Below are 23,692 nucleotides of genomic sequence, written 5' to 3' on the forward strand. Positions count from 1 at the left end.
AGAAAACAAGTATAAGTATGAACTTAACATATAAACATATCAGTATAAACAGGTATAAGTATATACGTAATAAATAAGTACGAATAAATGGGAACAGGGATGGGAGGCACCTGGTGCACTTATGCACGCTCCCTTACAGACCTCTTAGGAATGAAGTGAGGTCCACGGTAGACAGTTAAGGTTAAAGTTTTTGGGGGTTGAGGATGTAACAACAGAGTCAAGTAGTGAGTTCCAGGCATTGACCACTCTTGGTGAATTCATATTTTCTGCAATCGAGTTTGGAGCAGTTTACTTTGAGCTTGTATCTATTGTATGCCCATGTGTCCTTGTGGTTGAAGCTGTAGTAGTCATTGACAGGTCGGATGTAGCAGACAATTGTGTGTACTAAGCTTAGGTCAGACCATAGGTGGTGTAGTTCTAAGTTGTCTAGGTCCAAAGTTTCAAGTCTGGTGGCATAAGGTACGTTATTGCAAGCTGAGGAGTGGAGTGCTCTTCTCCTGAAATCTTCATTGCACAGCACGCATATTTAAAAAAAATTAACACCCACTAGGTTTTTTTTTCAGTTTCCAAGTTGCTAACTGGAAAACATTATTTGAACTGTGCTTATCTAAAAGGAAGATGATACTGTTTTTAAGTTAAACACAACTTAAAGAAGAGGGAAAAAATCTGTTATAAGATTCTGAATGAATCCAACATTCAATCATTCAAAAATTGAGCGAATCAAAAAAAAATTTATAAGTAGATTAATTTGAAATAAATTACTCATGCCTCAGGAAAATCAGTATGTTAAATTTTAGGATCTGGTGCTTCCAGAATTTCTAGCAACTTAACAGACAAGCTTTGTATGACTGTATTTCTCTTGCTTTATGAATCTTGTGAGTATATCCATAATGGTTATCATTTGAGAGCTGAATGCAATGGAATTTTAATGTATGCTGATTACTGTACATTTAAAGTTACAATAAAAAATTTATTCTATTCTGTTTGTAAGAAAACAAACAATAGAACGATACAGACCTGCTCCTTGCTCTGTTATTTAAAAATTGTGTCCTGTGCATCCTCCAACCCAGCTTATTACTCCACTGATAGTAAACACTCTGATTCTAGATGTGCGGGAAAAAAGATGCCATTTCTCAATGGCATCAGGTCACATTATTCCTGGATCACAAATTGAAGATGACATCCATATTTGAGGCAAGATAGGTTTTTTTTTAAAAAAAGTAACAGTGTGATTTGGAAATGTGAAGAGAAGGAGATATCCAAGGAATACATCTACCTTTCTGTCTCTTTTTCTCTGAACACAAAGCATTCTTTTCATTTATATTTTGGGCTATTTTATCCCATCAATTTTACTTAAATACCATACTTCACTGATCATGTCTCACTGATTTAATTTGGTGGGAAATAACCCCTGTCTCTTGAATTTCACTGAAAAAATAGCCACTTGTTCATTCCTATAACATTATTCTGTATATTATACAAATCTTGTTTGTATCATGTGAACATTGATAAGATTTAGTCAAATGTTGAAGATTTCAAAATTAAATATAAACTTGCAAAGTGATTAAAGCCAGGTTGTATATAATAGTAATACACTGCTCAAAAAAATAAAGGGAACACAAAAATAAGACATCCTAGATCTCAATGAATGAAATTTTCTTATTAAATACTTTGTTCATTACATAGTTAACAAAAATTACACAAAAATTATCAATGGAAATCAAATTTAGCAACCCATGGAGGTCTGGATTTGGAGTTACACTCAAAATTAAAGTGGAAAAAACACTACAGGCTGATCCAACTTCGATGTTGGAACAAGTAAAAATGAGGCTCAGTAGTGTGTGGCCTCCACGTGCCTATATGACCACCCTACAATGCCTGGGCATGCTCCTGATGAGGTGGCGGATGGTCTCCTGAGGGATTTCCTCCCACACCTGGACTAAAGCATCCCCCAACTCCTGGACAGTCTGTAGTGCAATGTGGCATTGGTGGATGGAGCAAGACATGATGTCCCAGATGTGCTCAATGGGATTCAGGTCTGGGGAATGGGCGGGCCAGTCCATAGCATCAATGCCTTCGTCTCGCAGGAACTGCTGACACGCTCCAGCCACATGAGGTCTAGCATTGTCGTGCATTAGGAGGAACCCACGGCCAACCACGCCAGCATATGGTCTCACAAGGGGTCTGAGGATCTCATCTCGGTACCTAATGACAGTCAGGCTACCTCTGGTGAGCACATGGAGGGCTGTGCCACCCCACACCATTACTGACCCACTGCCAAACCGGTCATGCTGGAGGATGTTGCAGGCAGCAGAACATTCTCCACGGTGTCTCCAGATCCTGTCACATCTGTCACATGCTCAGTGTGAACCTGCTTTCATCTGTGAAGAGCACAGGGCGCCAGTGGCGAATTTGCCAATCTTGGTGTTCTTTGGCAAATGCCAAACGTCCTGCACGGTGTTGGGCTGTAAGCACAACCCCCACCTGTGGACGTCGGGCCCTCAAACCACCCTCATGAAGTCTGTTTCTGACCGTTTGAGCAGCCACATGCGCATTTGTGGCCCGCTGGAGGTCATTTTGCAGGACTCTGGCAGTGCTCCTCCTGTCTCACCTTGCACAAAGGAGGAGGTAGCAGTCCTGATACTGAGTTGTTGCCCTCCTACGGCCTCCTCCACGTCTCCTGATGTACTGGCCTGTCTGCTGGTAGCACCTCCATGCTCTGGACAGTATGCTGACAGATACATCAAACCTTCTTGCCACAGCTCACATTGATGTGCTATCCTGGATGAGCTGCACTACCTGAGCCACTTGTGTGGGTTGTAAACTTTGTCTCATGCTACCACTAGAGTGAAAGCACCTCCAGCATTCAAAAGTGACCAAACCATCAGCCAGAAAGCATAGGAACCGAGAAATGGTCTGTGGTCACTACCTTCAGAACCACTCCTTTATTGGGGATGTCTTGCTAACTGCCTATTGTCTATTCCATTTGCACAACAGCATGTGAATTTGATTGTCAATCAGTGTTGCTACCTCAGTGGAGAGTTTGATTTCACAGAAGTGTGATTGACTTGGAATTACATTGTGTTGTTTAAGTGTTCCCTTTATTTTTTTGAGCAGTGTATTTACATATCAATTCAATATACCATATCAATTACCAAATTGCTTCTTAGTAAAGCTTGTGCATACCCAGGAAGATTCTTCCTAGCTAGATGGGCAAATTACAACTTGCACCTTTTATAATTCTATAAAATTATGTGATCTGGTATAAAGTGTTATACAAGCCATGAATGTAGAATTCTGTCTTTCCACATCTTTTAAACACAGAGAAGTGTTGCTTTTATTTGCATATGTTCATCCTGAGTATGTTTTTCTCCTGTGAACATAAGTTGAAACAGCATATAGCAAAATATCAAATGTAGAGGTATAATGAGAATGTATCATGAGAAACCTCTGTGTGGAAAAACATTAATCTACAATTTCCCTTCAATTCAGGGAATTGGAAATGTACACCCCTTTTCAGTTTAGGAATCCAAATTAAACCATCTTTAATAAAAGCTCTAATTCAGTCTCTGCTGTATCAGTGGAGAAAATTTCATATTGGTATTTGGTTCTATAGTCAAACTCCTCTTAAAAATTAATCACTTCTTACTAATATTCACCTGGCATATTCTTTTACCTCCAGTTTAGATTATTATTCTATGTTCATTATGCTGGTCTCAATACAGAACAGAACTTGGTCTTTGACCACAGAGTTTCACATTCCTTCCGATTCTTCTCATTTTAAGGCAAAACGTAACAGGTTCTCTCAGTCTTTTTCTTAAAGACTAGTTTCAGTCCCCAGATCACCCACTGCACCTGTTCCAGTTTATCTAAATTTTCTTAAAATATAGTTGCACATTTATTTGAAACATGGCAGGACCGCATACTCAATGGGGTTAGAGCAGTGTTTCTCAACCTTAACAATTTTTAGATGGGTGAACTTCAACTCCCATAGGGAATTCCGGGAGTTGAGATTCACTCATCTTAAAATTGCCAAGGTTGAAAAACATTGGCTTAGAGCAGGGATCCCCGGCCCTTGGGCCACGGATTGCAGCCAGCCTGTGGCCCGTTAGGAACTGGACCACACAGCTAGAGGTGAGCAGTGAACAAGCTTGCAAAACTGAAACCATCCCCTTTCCTTATCCATGGAAAAATTGTCTTCCATAAAACTGGTCCCTGTTGCCAAAAAGGTTGCAAGCCATTCTGTATCAGATTGCTTTATATCTGTATAGGTTATATAGAACCTGGCAGCCTCTCCCCACTTTCTTTCCCATATGAAGCTAACTGGTACTACTGTACTATTTAGGCCAGTTCTGGCAATAGCTCATCAATGTCATGGCCAGAGGTCTTTTTACCCTTCTGGAATATTCCTAGCTTGTACTCTATTAACAACACAAGTTTCCATTCTTGCAATGTGCCAGAAAGACATGTTTAGAATGAAGTGGTTTGACAATGACTAGGCCTATTATAGTTTATTTGTTTATTATTTATAAATATATATCCCCATCTCTTTCCAAAGTGACTTTTTCCTTTTCCAAGTTATAATCAGAGATTTGTTCAGTATTGGTTTATCATAATGTGTGAGCCATTATTGTTTATAATCTATGCCATCTGGCTTTGCATGTTTAAATTCATTAAATTAAATTCATTATTCACCAAACTATAGCTTAGTGTGATATATGAATTCAATCAAAAGCATGGGTGAAGCTTAAAAACAAGAAAAATGTTTTCTAAGATACTTGATATATGAAGTAACATTTAGTTATGTTACATCATACTAAAACAGGAAGTTTATGTTATTTTAAATAGATTGCATTATCTGCGTTTCATGTTTCCAATGTTCTGCTTGCATAATAGCATTTATTAGGTATTCAGGAGGCTGAATTATTCAACAAATAAGATTAATAAAGCCAGTGTTAGCTTACAGCAAAAGCCATTCCATCTTATAGTTAAATCCACACTGGATAATGACACTGAACCTGCAAAGTGACAGGCACATGCTTACATGCAGACAACTATCCAAACTAAAACAAATTCTCACAAGCAACCAGAAACAATAGAAAAATTACTTTAACATGGGAACTAGATTCTGCAGCAAACTCAGATGTCTATTTTGCCCCTACATTTTCCCCACAGCACTATCCCCAGATGCTTCACAGCCAAGATTAAAGAAGCATTAACATGCTCTACTCATAATATAGGGGTGGACAATTAATTTTCCCAAGGGACCACATGAGAAACTGAGACTGTTGTGGAAGTGCGAACCAAAAGGGCTGTGAAGGTGCATAAGCACAAACGCATGCCCATATGTAAATTGAAAAAAAAGTTGCATTCAAAACTATTGACCTATTGGCCTCATATGGGTTGGACAGGGGCAGCCAAACAGCTGAATGTGGCCCAGGGCCATAAAATGCCCAGGTCTCCTCTAATGTGATATATACCAATATCTGCTAGCAATGTTTTTGTGGATTCCACATAGGAGAAAGAGACTGGACCTCATGCAAAAGAATTAATAGACATAATTTTGACATCAAGACTCAAACAAGGACAAAATAATAGACCATTTTATCTTCCCAGAACATTACAAAATAGCTTTTGAGGAACAAAAAAATGTTACCAGTACAATCAAACTAGAGATTGATGAGTTGCTAAATGCATCAGCAGGTAAAGGCGATCTCAGAAGATCTTAAACCTGAATAACCACTCTTTCTTTCCTTCTTTTCCTTCCCCATCTCCTGATTTAAATTCTTCCTCCTCCCTCCCTCCCTCTCCATTCAGTGCATTTGATAAAATGAGCTATTAAAAGCTTACACCTTTTAATAAAATTTCTCAGCCTGAAAAGGTGCCACCAGATTCTCTGTGAATTCAGATGACCTGTATAAATAATTCCAATGGTTCATCTAAGAGTATTTTACAGCTGTGTCCCTTCTGTTATAATTTGTGCTATGTGGGAAAACTAGACTTCTAGGCTTCAGAATATACTCATGGTTTAGTATGTTGTGTACGAGATTTTCCTATTTTTTATTTTTTGCAGTGTCAACTATTAAATTGTTTTGGTAGTTTACCAAGCTCCAGTGTAGACAAGTGGATTTTTGTTATGAAATATCATTAGTTTTTCATAAGTTATTTTCTTGGTTAAAAAAAATATATGGAGAATTTGGCTGAGAATATAACTCCATTTTTGTAAACTATGCATCTTAGAGCTGTCTCGTGCCCATTAGGTGGAGCCATAAAGCTTACATAGATTCTCCTTATTTCCAGGTTGAATCTCTCCTTGTTCACTTTACATACATTATTCCTTGTCTGGCCTACAGGCACTTTATAAAATAGCTTGACCCCTTCCTCTCTGTGGCAGCCCCTCAAATATTGGAAGACTGTTATACTGTCTCCCCGGTCCTTCTCTTCACTAGACTAGCCATGCCCAGTTCCTGTAAATGTTCTTTTAGTCTCCAGTCCCCTAATCATCCTGGTTGCTCTTCTCTGCACTTTTTCTAGTCTCAACATCTTTTTTATAATGTGGTGACCAAAACTGGACGCAGTGCTCTGGGTGTGGTCTTACTAGGGCTTTATAGAGTGGTATAGTACCTCACTTGATCTCAATTATATCCCTCTGTTAATGCAATTTAGGATTGCATTAGCTTTTCTGGCTGCTGCTGCACACCAATTGCTCATATTTAGCTGGTTGTCCACTAAGACTCCAAGATCCCTCTCACTATAGTTACTGCTATTGAGCCTGGTTTCACCCAGTCTATATGGGTACTTTTGGTTTTTCTTGCCTAAGTGTAGGACTTTACTTTTCTCTACGTTGAATTTCATCTTGTTAGATACGGCCCAATGTTCTAGTCTGCCAAGATCCATCTGAATCTTGAGCCTATCTTCTTGGGTGTTAGCTATTCCTGCCAGCTTAGTATCATCTGCAAATTTGGTAAGTTCCCGTTCTAGTCCCTCATCTAAGTTGTTAATAAAGATATTGAAGAGTACTGGGCCCAAGACAGAACCTTGTGGTACCCCACTGCTTACTTCCCTCAATGTAGACTTAGACCCATTAAGGACTACTCGTTGAGTACGGTTTGTCAGCCAGTTGTGAGCCCATCTAGTGGTGGTGCTATCTATTCCACTTTTTTCTAGCTCACTAAGAAGTAGATTGTGGTCTACTTTGTCGAATGCCTTGCTGAAATCTAAATATATAATATTCACAGTATTTTGCTGGTCTACTAATTTAGTCACTATGTTGAAGAATGAAATAAGAGTGGTTTGGCATGATCTGTTATTAACAAACTTGTGCTGACTGCTAGTTATTACTGTACTTGTTTCTAGATGTTGGCAGATGTTTTTTTATTATCTTTTCCAGTATCTTCCCGGGTATTGATGTTAGGCTGATTGGTCTATAGTTTTCTGGGTCTGTTTTTTTCCCCTTTTTTGAAGATGGGACCACATCAGCTCTTTTCCAGTCCTCTGGTAGTTTCCCGGTGCTCTAGGATTTTTGAACAATGTGGTGCAGTGGTTCTGAGATGACCTCTGCCAGCTCCTTCAAAACTCTGGGATGTAATCCATCAGACCCCGGTGATTTGTGTTCATCAAGATCAGTCAGGTGTTCTCTTACTATTTTTTTTTTTTGCTTATTTTAACTTTTATTTCTGGTCTGTCTTTTACAGTTGTTTTTGGTGGGTTGAGTTATAGTTTATTTTTGCGTGAAGACTGATGCAAAGAATGAGTTAAGCAATACTGTTTTTTCTCTGTTGCCTGTTACTTCCTTGCCTTCTCTCTTTAGTGGACTGACTGTTTCCTTGATTTTTTTCTTGTTATTAATATGTGTGAAGACAGCTTGTGTTAAACATGTCAATGGTTTTGGAAAATGAGCTTGCTTTTAGTGTGCAGTACAGAATTTAAGGGCTCATATGTCTCAATTATGCTGTTCCTTGCTCTTACACCAATCTGGATTTTTTTAGTTAGGGAGGTGCAAGAATGGCAAATATTATTGTTCTGCAGGGACATTTGGGCATAATTGTATCCAATTTGTACTTCCTTGTCAAAGTAATGGATTTAAAGCATGTAGTTTTACATAAGATTTTGCAGACCTTTCATTTTGTTTTCTTTTTATGTATTCAATTTGGATTCTGCTGATTCCAACCAACCCTTGGTGTATGAAACTGTTTAGAGAACACTGGATAATCCTATCATATTTGGGCAGCAAAAATCCAGATGTCCACTAGAGGGCAGCACAGAGTTTTCAATGTCTCTTTTTGCTTTCCACCCATGGTCTGAATTTCCGTGGCCCCGGTATGGTAGGGTGACTACTTATATCCTGAATCATTTGCATTTGTAGACAGATGGGAGAAAAATAGGAAAGGTTAAGAACAGCAGAGGAAAAAGAAGAGGTAAAGTAATGGGCAAACAGCCATGTTATGATTTTTCCCCTCTTCACATTTTATGTGTTGGCCATTAATCTTTGGTTTGGTTTCTGTTCCAAGGAGAATAATTTGGTGGATTCATTTGTGGAGGGAAATTACTCTTAGAACTCTGTGCCTGTTCTGGCATTGACAGTTATTTGCCTGGCTATATGACCCTATTTAAATCATACTTGGAACAGCCTGTTCTAACTTGCTGTATCTTTTTAATTTAGTGATATAATTCCTGGAAGGAAATTATGTTAGAATTATATGTCTTTTCTTCCATTAAAGGCTATTTATGCAGTTAATGCATTATTCTAATTCCATCCTTAGTGAAGAATGATTGGAATACTTTGGGATAAGTAATTTGCAACCAAGATTATTAGTTATGATTGTGTAACTTAAATGTAACAACTCTTACTGGAAACCAGATGATTAATAGTCCTTGTAAGTTTGGAACAATTTATAGCAATTATATAGCAATTTATACAATTTAGATTTGCTGTTTTACCATTTGACCTAAAAAGTATGCTAAGAAACATGACATCTGTAAATCTGTTGACACAGTATTTTGGTTTTCTAGAATAGAGTTCAGCTAAGCACCTGACTTCTCACGAGGTCTGTTGCCAATGAAAAATATTTTGTAAACCACCAAGAGCCCTAAGATTATGATGATCTAAAAATCTAATTAAAAATGTCATCTATTAAATTTCTACATTTCCATACTGTTGTATATAGAAATTGGATTGATAAATCCACCCAGGGTTACCCTATGGTAAGATGGATAGCCAATAAATTGCATAAAATAGATAAGTACTGATATTTATGTTGACTTATCTGGTAAAGAATAAAATCCTACATACAGTATGCTTACCTGTGAATAAACCATGCTGGGCTCAAGAAAACTTAATTTTCAGAAGTCATACTCAGAGCTGCATGGTTTTGTTGGCTAAGAAGTAAAAATGTTACAGTGGTAGAGGTACAGTATGTTTATTCCTATGTATGAATTTCAATTTTCTGTCTATCTGCTATGAAAACATCTAAATTATTTTAAAACTATAGTCATACTGTGTTCTGAAAATAACATCCATTGCTGTTTATTTTCTTCTTTCAATATATTTGGACACGTCGAAATAAATGCAGGTTTATTTTTCTTAAGTAAAAACTCCACTTATTCTCACATCCATATATTCCTTGAAAATTCAAAACCCAGCTGGCTAAATCAGGTTACAGCTCCAGAAGAAAGGAAGTGGAAGAACCACATGTAATGTTTTATCTCTGTGATAGTTCCCAGTGATTATGGAATCTATACCTTACATTTTCAACCAGTTTGTCCAGTCCATCAAACATTGGCCATCCTGACACTTCCCTATATACTATATGTTGGTACTTTCTCACTGGAATGTAATTGCAAGTTCATATGTGAACTCTTGTTTTGCGAACAATATTTTGAAACTCTTCATTCTGACTGATATAAAGGGTGAAATCGTCCAGAGTAAATTCTTTCTGGATTGCTTTGTGTAGCAAATTTTCCACACGTCTATTCAAATATATACATTACCATTATATATTGCCATTAAATGCTAATGACAATATAGTGGTATCAATATAGTGATGCGAGTCAGTTTGTAGTACTGGCTAAGGCATGGGTGTCAAACTTGCTGTGTCACGTTGATGTCATGTGATGTAGTGCAGCGTTTTTGCCTACACGGAACTGGGGTGGGCGTGGCCTGCACAGGCTGCCACTTCTACACACCTGGGTTAAGGCATCAGACTAAAAAGAGGGAGAATCATGAATTCTAGTCACATCTTAGCCACAAAGGCAGCCAAATGATCTTGGGCCAATTATTCACTCTCAGCCTTAGGAAGCAGACAAGGGCAAACCTCTGAAATGTGGTTAAAAAAGTCACAATGACATCATTGTCATTAATGTCCCACCCCAGAAAAAGGAGCATTTATGGCCACTACCTTGACTTTTATATCCCCCCCTGCAGATGCCCCTAGTATCATATTAAGGTAATAAATCTAAAGACTACATGGCTAATAATAAAGCACTTCTGAGATAGAGCTTTAACATATATTCTACTGTAATGAACAAAACCATGACTCCATGTAATGTACATAACCATAAAACAGGGTAGTCCTTGACTTCCAACAGTTCACTTAGTGACTGTTCAAAGTTACAATGGCACTGAAAAAAGTGACTTATGACCATTTTTCACACTTACATCTTTTCAGCATCCCCATGGCCACGGGATCAAAATTCAGATGCTTGGCAGCTGATTCACATTTATGATGGTTACTGTATCCCAGGATCTTGTGATCACCTTTTGCGACCTTCTGACGAGCAAGTCAATGGGGAAGCCAGATTCACTTAACAACCATGTTACAAACTTAACAATTGCAGTGATTCACTTAACAATGGTGGCAAGAAAAGTCATAAAATGGGGCAAAGCTCACCTTTCAAATGTCTCACTTAGCAACAGAAATTTTGGGCTCAATTATATTTGTAAGTTGAGGACCTATATTCGTAATATAATTGAATATTAATACAAATTAGTTGATGTCCTATTTTCTGCTCTGGCAATAATGGGGATACAAGCAGGTTGTAGTCCCATGTTGTTAGGTACAATATTGTCAAAGCATACCTTACCAAAGGTTTGCCCATTTTCAGACCATTGATGGTATCCCAACCCTTATACAATGTTGTTTTACATATCTGCCCATGTGGCAGTGCATTGGGCCATCCAAATTATGCTTAGCAGTAGGTATACCTTATTATTTTAAAAGGTTTATGTCCTACAGCATGACAGTGTGAAAATTTAAGGCCTGTGAAGATTTAAATGCAAGTTACCTTTTCTTTTTCATTGTAATTGAATGGTCACTTCAGGAGGCATTTTCCACCAGCAAATGGAATCTGGATTGTCTGGTCATCTCATTCCTCTGTAATTGCCCAACTGTGCTGCGGCCTATGCAGCTGTTCGTGCTATAAACTAATTAATTCATTTTAACCTTCTCGTGTTTGTTCATCAATCATTTGCATGTGACACTTTGTATTATTGCTCAGCAGATACTATGCTACTAAATTATTCTGTAACGTGATAACAGTATTTTGATACGAATGTAGTGTGTTAGATGATTCCAGATTTCCATGCCTTTTTCAACAGTTTCTTTTTACAGAATCTGGTCACTGTCTAGTTCGCCTCATGGCTGAGGCAATCACTATATTCCTTACAACTCAATCATTCTCCAGAGTGGTGGTGTTAGGTAGGATCCAGACTGGGTTGACTCTGGTCCCCTTTTAAGGAAGATAACAGACATTTCTCTCTATCCGTTCATCTGGGACATCATCCTTCCAGGATTACTCAAAAGTAACCAGAAGAGGCTTGGCCCAACCAACAGCAAGTTGCTTCAGTCTCCCGAGGGGACAATCCATGCAGATCTGTAGAGATTCTCAGTCATCCAGATCATGGTTATCCCAAAGGTGCTTTTTCAGGACAAAAAAGAAAGAAAAAACAAGCAAGCCCAGCTGCCTCCTGAAAAAGCACTTTGGGGAAAATCCATCCAGATGTGGGAGATGTGAAGTTCCTCCCTACGCCGCCAATATAACGCCCGGGCGCGGCCTCTACCTCCGACCATGAACTACGCCACGCAATTCTTCCTTTTTCGAGCAAAGCATTCGATTCAACACGCGAGAGAGTTTAAAAAGGCCGTTCGCCGAAGGAATAAGGGCGATGTCAGGGGCCGCAGGAGCCCGCAGGCTCATCCGAGCAACAGGAGCCGCGGTGGCGCAACGGGTAGAATGCAGTACTGAGCAGCGGCTCAAGGTTGACTCAGCCTTCCATCCTTCCGAGGTCGGTAAAACGAGGAGCCAGATTGTTGGTGGGGCAATATGCGGACTCCGTAAACCGCTTAGAGAGCGGGAAGCCCTGGGAAGCGGTATATAAGTCTAAGAGGGCTATCGCTATGTGCGCGCTGGGAGGGAGTGGGGAGGGCGGAGCTCTTGTGCAGCAATCCTCGGCGTCCGGACCCCAGGATTGTCTTCTGCGAGGAGGAGAAAAGCCGGAGGAGGCGGGGCTTGAGGAAGTGACTTCAGCCGGCGGCGCTTGCAAGCGTGGAGAGGGGAACTCCGGCGCGTGCCTCGCCGACGATCCTGCCTGAAGGCGCTGGAGCCTGTGGCGCTCGCTGGTCATGGCAGTGGCGGCTGCTGGTACCTTCAGGGTCCTTCTCAGAGCAGCAGGGAAAGACAATGCTGGCAGGAGGGCGGCGGCGGCGGCTTTTCCTGACCTCTCCGGCGGGCTTTCTCTTGGCAGCGGCGGCTTAAAAGCGAAGCCTTACTGCACGCTGTCTCCGCAGCAGCAGCAACAGCAGCCCTCCGCCCCGCCTCCGGATATGAAGAGCTACCTGTGGAAAAGCTACAACGAGGCCAAAAGAGTCACCAAAGGTGAGAGAGAATCGGGGACCGGGGCGGAGATTGTCCGCGCAGGGCGAGCGTGCTCGCCTACCTTCTTTGGCGCGGTGCCTGTTGCGCGTTTTGGCTCCGGGCAGCTTTTGCGCCTTTTCAGAAACGAAGCTTCCGGCTTCCCTCGCTGCCCCTCGAGGATCGCAGTCAGGGGGCTTGCCCTCCTCCTCGTCTCACTTCCCTCTTTTGTTCCTCTTCGTTTTGGGCGGGCTCCAAAAGGACTTAAAAACAAGCCTACTCCGCGGTGCGAGGTGATGCGCTTCTGCTTCGAGGTGGGGAAAGCGATCTCCTTGGCCAAGGTCACGGGGGAGCAGGTTTGTCGCCCTGCAATGGCTTGAGTTTAGAAGCTGAGAGTTGAGCAGGTGGTAAACCAGGCAATGGTGGTGGTACTGGATTTGCAGGTAGTCGCTGAGGATGCCTGTACTCTACACACAAACACCGAGCCCTCTTTCAGTAAGAAAATTGGGGTGTTTTTATGACGTTGGGATGTCCTGGTAGAAGAATGGTGTGCTGTTGATCTCTGGATAATGGATAAGGAAATGGACTTGGGGAAACCCATAGTAAACCCTTAGTGAATCCCCCCTGCCTGTGGGTATTATTTCAAAAACTCTTGGAGGCAGGTAGGTTAAACATCCTACTTGCTTAATTCTAGGCTGCAGCATAAATTACAGCCCCAGTAGTTGTTTTAATGTTCACTTTTAAATAACATGTGAAAATCCAATCAGAATCTCCAGTTGCAGTAGTTTTAATTTGCTTTGGCCTCACAGGCAAGTAAGGATTACTAGGAACCTTAGGTGCAAGCAAATGTACAAGAGAATCAGACAAAGCTCTGCCACTAGGAAGAGAATAATTAAATCAGAGGCATTTTGAATAAGAAGTACTGGGGATTTTAAAAAAAAATCACCGAAAAGGGGGTAATCCCTAGGGAATACTTTTTTAAAGAAGAGAGGTGTGGATAAGATTTTTATAGGGGCTCTTTCTTTTTTTAAAATGTAAAGAAATCATAAAGAAATGTTGCTGCCATTGCAGAATTCCTTCTATTCTTAGGTTGCTACAGTTGATAGCACTAAGAGTCTGACCTCCATTCAAAATAAAGTGTGTAGTTGGGACATGCCAGGAATAAGTCTCCCGAGCATATTCTGTCCATCTCATATAGATTATCAAAGGAGTGGTTTTTGTGAATCAATCTATGGGACATGGTTGGTAATGGCCCTTTACATTCTGGCACACTTTCCTCCTGAGGATAAAGAAGCTGAAACCTTCTGTAAGTTTTCCTAGGCAGGAGTTATATTGCTCTGTATAACTCAAGGGGTTAAAGTAGAGTTTTTGAAGAAATAAGATAATTTCACCTGTTTTTATAAAGCATTAGAAAATATCTTCAGTCTCACAGATATGAACCTGGTTGCAATGAATCACAACAATGAGTGCAGTGCTCTGTGACGGTGACCTTCCTGGGAATATAGCCCTAATCTTTCCTGACAGCTTCTGTGATGGCCAACATATTAGTTGGATGTATCATGAATCAGCTTTTGCTCTTTGAAGATGGACCTGTCAAATCTATCCTATTTAGAAGTGGAAGAAAATTAAGTGAGGATTCAAATGACTTGAGGATTGATATGCAAGTTACTAAATACAACAGATGTTGCTAGACTTGCTAGCTGGTATGGGTGATAATTGCACTTTAATAACAACCAGAAGGTCATGTTTACTCCACTCCTTAAAATTCTAGCTGCAGCTTACCTCTATTGGTGAATTTTAACAAAACTATGGAGCTTACCAGCAATTCTTTCAAAACATTAACAATCATTTTATCTAAAACAGTCAAAAAAACCCTGAAAAGTCCATTCATTCCTGGTATGGTATATTTTTCTTGTGTCCCCTTTTAAGAGACCTATGCTTCTTGGATATTGTTTTTTTTTTTAATAAACTTTTGGAACATAGTTAAAGGCATTGTTGAAGGTGATAGGCCATTTTAAAATCGAGGAAATGTAAGAGATACTAATCTTCCAAACATGATTGTGGATCAGTTTGCTTTTGGTGTTCCTTTGAAATATTTATGTCTTCATCAGCCCAAAAATAATAATGATTGTGCTGATCAGTGTAACATGAAGGTTGGTACATGGAACCAGTTTTGATCTAGTGGTTAAGGCACCAAGTTAGAAAGCAAGAGACTATGAAATCAAGTCCCACCTTAGCTATGAAAACTAGCTGTGTGACTTTGGGCTGGTCAACCACTCTCAGCCCAAAGTTGTTGTGGAGAAAATAGGAGAAAAGTCTGCTGGATATTTCACCATCTTGAGTTATTTGTAAAGATAAAAGTGGGACATGGAATGAATGAATGAATGATTCAGGGTGTCATGAAGATATTTTGATTCAAACCTAGGAAATTACTTTACTGCTCAGAGCATGCTAGAAGATAGAGACATGGGCTTTCTATCACAATGAATTACCTGGGCAGCAAAGCTGTTATAAAAAAAAAATCAAACTGGAGAATGAACATTCAGTATAGGCCTTTTGGCTAGAGTTTTAATTGGATTTGGAAACCTATAGACAACCACTTGCAGGGGCCTCAGCACAGCTGCCATCTAATTAGGATGGCTCACTCATGGTTTCAAAGTTAATCCTTTGCAGAGTGCACTGCTATAGTCCAATTATAATTTCATGGATCGCTGTTGTGAGGGCCTCCTACCATGTTTCCCCAAATATAATACTCAACTGGAAAATAAATCCTAGCATAATTTTTCAGGATGCTTGTAATATAAACCCTACCCCCAAAATAAGCCCCAGTTAAGATTGTCAGCCAGATGCATTTAGTACTGTATTTCCTTGGAAAATAATGCGTCTTTTAGAGCAAAACTTAATATAAGACCCAATTTTATTTTGGGGGAAATATGGTAATTAGATAAATTTCTGAGGACTAGCAATATGTTCCTGGCTGATTTTACTCCAAGGTAAGCCTGGAGTTCACATATTGTACAAAACCATAATGTTGTCTTGCTGTTCTGTATGATGAAGTGCTGCAACCCATGGCATGTGAACTAGTATGTAGTGTGAACCGGACAATTTGATTTATTTACAAATCATGACTAAACAATCCATGGTTTATCATATCATGTGAATTCCAATAAAATGAACTACAAACCAGACTCATTTAACCTTCCTCAACAAATAGTAAGAGTAGCAGTAGTTAATTCAGCAAAGAAGTTCAATACAGTATGTGAGTTAAGATGTTTGCCCTTTTTTTACAACGCTTTGCAAATAAGCTGCTGCATAAATTAGGTTAAGTTTTTTCTTTAGATTTTGTGCTGCAGTTGCAGAAACTATATTTCATGTATGCCTTCATATTTTTGTTTAAATAGGGCAGGGGCATTATGCTGCTATGCTAAATTATGCCTTTTTCAAAGTATTTCAAAGTACTATTTATCAGGTACGATATGCATTTTATTAAAAAGCCAAATTATGTTACATAGCTTCAAGATTTGAAGAGTGTTCCAGAATAGATTCATTTACCTTATTAGGTAAGGATTTTCATGCAAGCAATTTTATCTTACTAAGATAGTTGCAGGTTTTATAAACAGTTAGAAAGAAGACAGAAAGCCAAGTACTGGTATATTTTAAGTGAGCTGTACAAATTATGGAGTAGTTTAGTTTGCTTTAACATTTTTGTGCTGTGTCAAATACTTTGGGCAATTTGTAAGGGATTATAAAAATTAAAATGCAAAACAAGATGTAATATCAAATTCAGCAGTAAAAGACAAGAATTAAATAGTTCAAACATTAACATACAGAGGTCAAAATTATGAGAACTGAAAAGTTGAGCAATGAACAAATGTTCTTTATGTAGAGTCAAGATAACCACAAAGATGACAAAGTTAAAAAGAAGAGAACAGACTGTCTAAATCTTAGAGGCAGTCTACCATGATTTCTGTGTTGTTATTGCTGCTATGTTGGGAAAAGTAAATTTTTTTAATGTAGTCTCCTGATACTAGTTTTGCTGAACACTTTAGTCATGTATATTTTGCTGCATTATATTGTCCGCCAAGAATGATAGATTTGTTTATTTCTAACCATAAAACCCAATGTTATTAGTGCTATAAAATAGGCAAGCTGTTACATACTTATGTACAGTCTTTATATCTCAGTCTAATTTATCTTTTCAATCTAATTTATAAATATAACCTAGGAAAGATGAGATGATTATTTTAAATTTAGGTTAAGATAGGAAAGAACTGTTATATAATGTAAGGATGTCAGATAAAAACTGTAGAAACTTTTTAATTGCTCAGTAAAAATGAAAGATAAAATACCCTACATTGGTAAAATCAGTGGGAATTTTTCCTGGTTTCATTTGTCCAAGATCTGCTTTATTGGTATGTGCATGGGTCTGAATCTTTAAGGGTGGGAAAGATGGGAAGTTAAGGTAAGGTGACAATTTACATGTAATACTCAAGTGTTTCAATGTTGACTCAGTTATGATCCATATAACAAATGATTTCTGAACTTCAAATTTAATAACTCAGCATCATTGCATTTAACATAATAATTCAATTCTTGTATTTGCACTTCTTCCAGTGAGCTCAGGATAGCCTAAATGGCCTTCCAGTTTAATCTTCACAGGAATTTTATGAATAAGATTAACTTTATGCCTGAATGAGGATTTTTATTTTAACTATTTTTTTGAGTGTGACTCCTGTGACTTATCACAATAGTTTCACTGGCGATGCTATGGAAGTAGCTATGGAAGTATGGAGCTATGGATGCTATGGAAGTAGTTTGCCATTACATTCTTCTAGGATGCATGTGCTAGATCAAGAAGTCTTGGTCTAGCACACAAGTGTCAAACTCATGGTGTCACATTGTTGTCATCTGACATTTTGCGACAGTTTCCCCCTTTGCAGAACTGAGGTGGATGTGGCCTGCACATGATGCATCCGGCCTGTGGGCCACCAGTTTGACACCCCTGGTCTTATATAAAGCTCTTACTGTACATCTCCTGGTGGTCTCCCGTTCAACAGCTACCCAGGCCAAACTCTGCTTAACTCCTTAGCTAAGATAAAATCACCCAGGTCATGCCACATGCTGGGAAGTCCAATGCAAAAGTATGGGCATGAACATTTAAAATACAAAAGGGCAAACCGTTTCAGTAAGTATTGAACAGGTAAAGGGTATCCAGAAAAGGAGCTTCTTGTATTTCAAAGACATGTTGTTGCCTCTAAGCTCCAGTTAACCCCACCAGCATAAGTAATCTGTTCATGAAAATGGGCTGGGGAAGGTTCCCAAGAATCAAATTATCCCAAGGTGAACAAATCAGAAGAGCCACATGTTGGATCAGTGATGATCTGGGACAAACCCAATATTCTTGTGATGGCCACTGAGCTCCATTGAACAAAGAGAGGGGAGCTTCAAGCAGCCATCCTCACAATGAAATCTCATAGATGATGGTGAGGGATGCCACTATTTAACTGGGAAGACAGTAAAATAACTGTACTCTCAGCTTGTCTCTGGTTCAGCATTTCAGTTTAGACCACTCTTCTGGTTTATAGAACAGTGTTGTTCATGACAGCTGGCATTTCCCAGTAAATGATTACCATAGCATTTTCCCTGCCCTAGGACCAGGGTTGAGCAAAACATGAAACCCAGCAGGACATGTCTCTGCGAGGGGTGATATCTCTTCATCCAGCCACATTTCAGTGACAGGTTCCAAGTACTTCCGTCTGCAGTTGTGGATTAATCTGGTTATTACAGATGGATTTGGTGTTCAGTAACTTCATCTTGAGCTCTGAGTTAATTTCCTTATCTGGCTTCTTCCATGAAATTGTCCATGTAAAAGCCAAGCAGCAAGTTTATTGTGTAGCTTGCAAACGGTCCGTTTTTTGTTTCTCTATTGTATTTATATCCTGATCTTCCTTTGGGAAAATCTGAATGACCACTATCTCATTGAGCTACTGAAAAGATCAGAATCAGCCTCATGTTAGCTAAAGGATAGCATTAAGTACCCAGATGCATCCCATTTATGATATATATTATGAATACCTGTTCTGTTTCTATGTGTCTTTTTCTTCCATAGACTTAGTCCCTTCAATCATGAGTAATTTGTTGAATCCGGATGCTATCTTTTCCAACAATGAAATGAGTCTCTCAGATATAGAAATCTACGGCTTTGATTATGACTACACTTTGGTTTTCTATTCCAAGCATTTGCATACGTTGATTTTTAATGCTGCCCGGGACCTTTTGATCAATGAACATCGGGTAAGATGATATACCAGGATGGGGTGGTGCCATAATATACTGGAAATTCAGATAATTAAGCAAGTTGTATAGCAAGAAATAAATTATGGATAAAAAGCATACAGAAGATTTGTGTTGTGTTGACATAAATTATATTGCAGAACTTGCATAGATTTTTCAATTGGATTCAAGAATATAAATTGACAAGAAGTTGGCTTCGTTGCTTTTTCTTGCATACAACATGCAGTATTTCAGAATTTAGCTCATCCAGAATTAAAAATTTAATAATTTCTTAGAAGGATCTGTATTCATGATGTCATCCTTAAGATTGATCGGTTTATAGAATACCCTTCCCCAAACTACATGGTCTCCAGATGTGCAAACCATAACTGCAGAATTCACAGGAGTGACCATGTTGCAAAGTGAATTCTGGGAGTTGATATCTGCACATCTGGAGGGAACATAGGGTAAGGTTGCCTTAGAATATGCATCGGCCTAAATTCATGAGTTTTGGGTGAATCGTTGTCAAAAGCTTTGAAGACATGCATTATTATTGCTATGTTATCTTTCAGGAGTAGGAATTTTATTCTTAACTCTAACGTACAGGTAGTCCTCAACTCAAGACTGGTCATTTAGTGACCAGAATTACAATAAAACCCCAAAGTTGGTCACATGATGACCTGCCTTACAATTGTCATAATAGTCAGGCTTCATTACAATCATAAGTCAAAGATCACCTGTACCACTTACCTGGATGATGTGGACAGGACAGTTCTTGCTCCAAACTTGTGCTCTGTAGGTCAAAACTCCATCTTGCAACAGTTATTTCTTTGGGCCAAAGTGTAAGGAGATAATTGTATCCTGCCTGCCACTATATAGAAGAGGTGTACAGACATTATGCGCATATTTGTGACATTTCAGAGGAAGGGGCAGGTGCAACCTATTACGTTGAGACCACAGAAATTTTAGAAAATTCTTTATAGATACTCCTCAACTTACGTCCCAACTCTGCATCCTTTTTTTGCCATTGTTAAACAAATCACCACAGTTAAGTGAATCGTGATTTAAAAAAAAAAGAAAATCCAGCTCCTTCATTGACTTTGCTTGTTGGAAGTTCGCTGGGAAGGTTGCAAATGGTGATCACACGTCCCTGTGATGCTACAGCTGTTGTAAATACATACTGATTGCCAAGCACCTGAATTTTGACCCCGTGATCCTGGGGATGCTGTGATGCCCATAAGTGGGAAAACCCATCATAAGTCACTTTCATCGAACAATAGCCAAACCAATGGCTGTAAGTCAAGGACTATCTATACAGGGAGACAAAAATGATTACTGCGATCATGTGCAATATATAACTATGCTACCCTAAAAAAATTCCCTTGTTTGAAAATAAATGAAGTCTTTGTTGCTGATTTTGCTGTCCCAACCAAAGGACTTCATTGCATTAGTAAACACAAGTATTAACCCTCTGTTTACTATGAGGGTTGAACATTTTTTGTCTATGTGAACTGAGTTCCCAATATAGTTTGTTAAGCATACAGTACCTAGGACTGCATTTCTGTCCAAAGGTCAGTGGCAAAATATTCATATCTATAAATATCTTTGTAATAGTAAATAAGAAATTGGATCTTAACACACAACTGGTTGCAATCTCTGGTTTAATGAAAGCCTGGAACAGAACTATTTCTATGGGGCTAGTTGTTCGATGGAACCAAAATAATGACCAAGAATTACCTATGAAATAAAATTAGTTCAAGTGCAATTTAACAAACGTTCCCCAACTTTCTAAGTTCTGCTGAGTAGAGAGAGTAAGTGTGAAAATTTTTTTCACAGAGCCGCCTCTTCTGTAGAGGCATTATGGATGTGAATGGAAGGAAAGAGTAAGCAATGAATATTTGAATTTAGAACTGGCCTTCCCGTGGATGCATGAGATTACACATTTGTAATGCAGTTGAAATTAAAATAACAGGTAAAAACTATACTGTAGTCTAAGAGGTTTTTCTCTCTCTTTTATTACTCTTCTGAGGATTCTTAAGATAGTATGATGTCTTATTTTGGAAACAAATGAACAAACAAACAGTTCCTAATTTTAAAACTTGTAATGTTAATGCCCTTGATCAGATGCCGAATCTTCTCAACAAATAGGTTTGATTGAAACTTTTGAAACAATGTTACAGATATACGGGAAGGAATGAAATAGGAAGGAAATATCAACCAAAGTTTTTCGTAACAGAACCTTTTAATTGCAATCTCTAGCGTTGTTGTAATGCCTTGCATAAATAGAGCCAGAATTATTTTTTCTACATTTAAATTGTGTTCTTTCTCTCTCCCTTCTAAGTTGCATCCATGGTATGGCTACACATTATGACGTAGCTTTCCTGATAAAATGAGAAACAAAAGAGGCATTTTGTAGAAGTAGAAGAAAGGGAACTGGGTCTCACTAGATCTATTGAGATGAAATTCCTATATGGCTTATATATTATGTGCTAAAATTACTATTATTTTTTATGATTTTGCCAGTATCCTGCAGAAATCCGAAAGTATGACTATGATCCGAATTTTGCAATAAGAGGGCTTCATTATGATGTGCATCGGGTAGGTATGGATTGTTTATTTGGAACTTCAATGGTTATTACCTGTTTTCATTTCTAAGAAGTCTGGAATAGTTGCAAGATAGAAATTAACATGCCTACTTTTCAAATTTGAAATAATATTTATAGAAATGGTATTAGAAATTAGATCTTATGTATTAGACCCAAGGTTCCTTACAGTCTAATATTGATCAATTATGTGCCATCAAATTGTTTTTGATTCCTAGCAACCACATAGATAATTTTTCTCCATGATGGTCTGTCCCTCACCTATTCTTTCAAGTGTCTCAATGGTGCAGTCATCACCATAATCAGTCCATCCACTTTGCTGCTGGTCATCCTCTTCTTATCTTTCCCTCACCTTTCCCAACATTAGAGCCTTTTCTACAGCTGGGTCTTAATATAATGTGTCCAAAGTGGGATAATTTGAGCCGCGTCATCTTTGCTTTGAGTGAGAACTGTGGGCTGATTTGCTCAGCTTGGTACTTTCCGCTGTCCATGGTATTTTCTCCTTTTGTCTGTCACAGTTGTATATAATGTAATCCCCTCCATTGTCTTCCTATATCTAATCAAATAATAAAATATCTAATTTTAGATATGTAATGGGGGTAAAGGGCTGCTCACAACCAAACTCTGTCTTTCACAATAAAAAAGTGAAATTGACAGTTCTCTTTCTTCATGCTCCAAAATCTGCTTGCCAAACATAATTGGAGCACATTTAATATTTCATTTTAAATCTCTGTAATTCATAACAGGGTTGTGGTTACCAGAATCAAATGGAGTTTCCTTTTGTCAACTGAACTCAAGAATGGCACCCTTGGATTCTAAATGAAGATGAATAATCATGTAAATGAAAATTGTTGAATATATCCATGGGTCATTTATCTTCCTCTGCCTCTACATTTTCTATAAAATTAGCAAAGACATTTATCAATGAATATTAGCCCTGGTGGGTTGCTCTTCTAAGATTTCTGATCATAATATTTAATTGGAGACACTGATAAACTAAAGTATATCTTTAAAACACATAGTAATAAAGGCAAAAAAGTTTCTCTGAAATTTAATCAAAACTGTTTAGGAAGATTTATAAGTTTAGCCTGTAATTTTTCTTGCTTTAAAGGCATTATTAATGAAGATTGATGCTTTTCACTACATTCAACTGGGAACTGTGTACAGGTGAGTCAGGAAGCATTTTTTTTTCCTCTGGGCACCTGTAATTCAGTATATTAGCAATATATGAGTAGAATGAACTGCCTTGTTTGACTATCATCAAATAGTAATCAACCGTGTCCTCTATGTAGCACTTCGACTTTCACTTTGTTCTATGTTCTGCATTAATGGTGTAGCCATTCTTTAACCATTCTTCCCATTACTGCCATGAAATACAGATTGTAGTACTTTTAAAAGACAGGACTTGAAAGTCAAATTTAAATATATGTTTAAGCGTTTACCAGTAGAAAAGAAAGAGCAACAGATGGCTGGGCTATCTCTTAAGAATAACCATAATTATTAAACTGATTCTCTGCTGCCATAAAGGTCTGAGTGAGACAATGTTTTTTGGGCCGAACTAAGTCAGATCTATTCTTCAGATGGATTAGCTGACTAATGTTCTTGCTTCCAGCTGTTAAACCATACTGGCAGGCTGCTAAAAATATTCCATTGTTTGCAATCAGTGTTGCTTACAAGACTGATTCTAAATGTTTTTCAGAATGAATCACCATTCTGTTTGCATTCAACAAAAATTCAGATATAAGCATAATATTAATTCTGCAAACAGTCTTTTTGATTATCCAGTCTGTACAATTTCTGCAAATGTTGAAAAACTCAGTTGCATCTCTCTGAAACAATTGTCTTCCATTAGGCTGCATTTTTGCATTTTAAAAATTGGGATATACCTGAACTATTGCACTTACTAAACAAAAATTAGTGGCATGCTACAATGCTAGATATTTTTTTTTATAATAAAGATATTTTAT

At 38.4% G+C, this 23,692-nt stretch overlaps 1 protein-coding gene across 4 annotated transcripts in view; it reads left to right on the top strand.

Moving 5' to 3' along the window:
* Nucleotides 1-9,410: 9,410 nt before the first annotated feature.
* NT5DC3 (5'-nucleotidase domain containing 3) overlaps nt 9,411-23,692 on the top strand; it is a 29,065-nt gene continuing 14,783 nt past the window's right edge. For 2 of the 4 annotated variants that reach the window (XM_087934889.1, XM_026726590.2), the window contains exons 1-4: nt 9,411-12,873; nt 18,959-19,143; nt 21,646-21,720; nt 22,837-22,892. In XM_087934889.1, coding sequence (XP_087791015.1) covers nt 12,621-12,873; nt 18,959-19,143; nt 21,646-21,720; nt 22,837-22,892 — 569 coding nt within the window. In that variant the 5' untranslated portion in view covers nt 9,411-12,620. Of the gene's footprint in view, nt 12,874-12,893; nt 13,164-18,958; nt 19,144-21,645; nt 21,721-22,836; nt 22,893-23,692 lie in introns of those variants that run through there. The other 2 variants (XM_087934891.1, XM_087934890.1) reach the window with 1 other exon arrangement.

Source organism: Pseudonaja textilis, chromosome 5, assembly GCF_049901715.1.
Source record: "Pseudonaja textilis isolate UNSWEBS1 chromosome 5, rPseTex1.2, whole genome shotgun sequence".
In the NCBI taxonomy this organism is placed as follows: domain Eukaryota; kingdom Metazoa; phylum Chordata; class Lepidosauria; order Squamata; family Elapidae; genus Pseudonaja; species Pseudonaja textilis.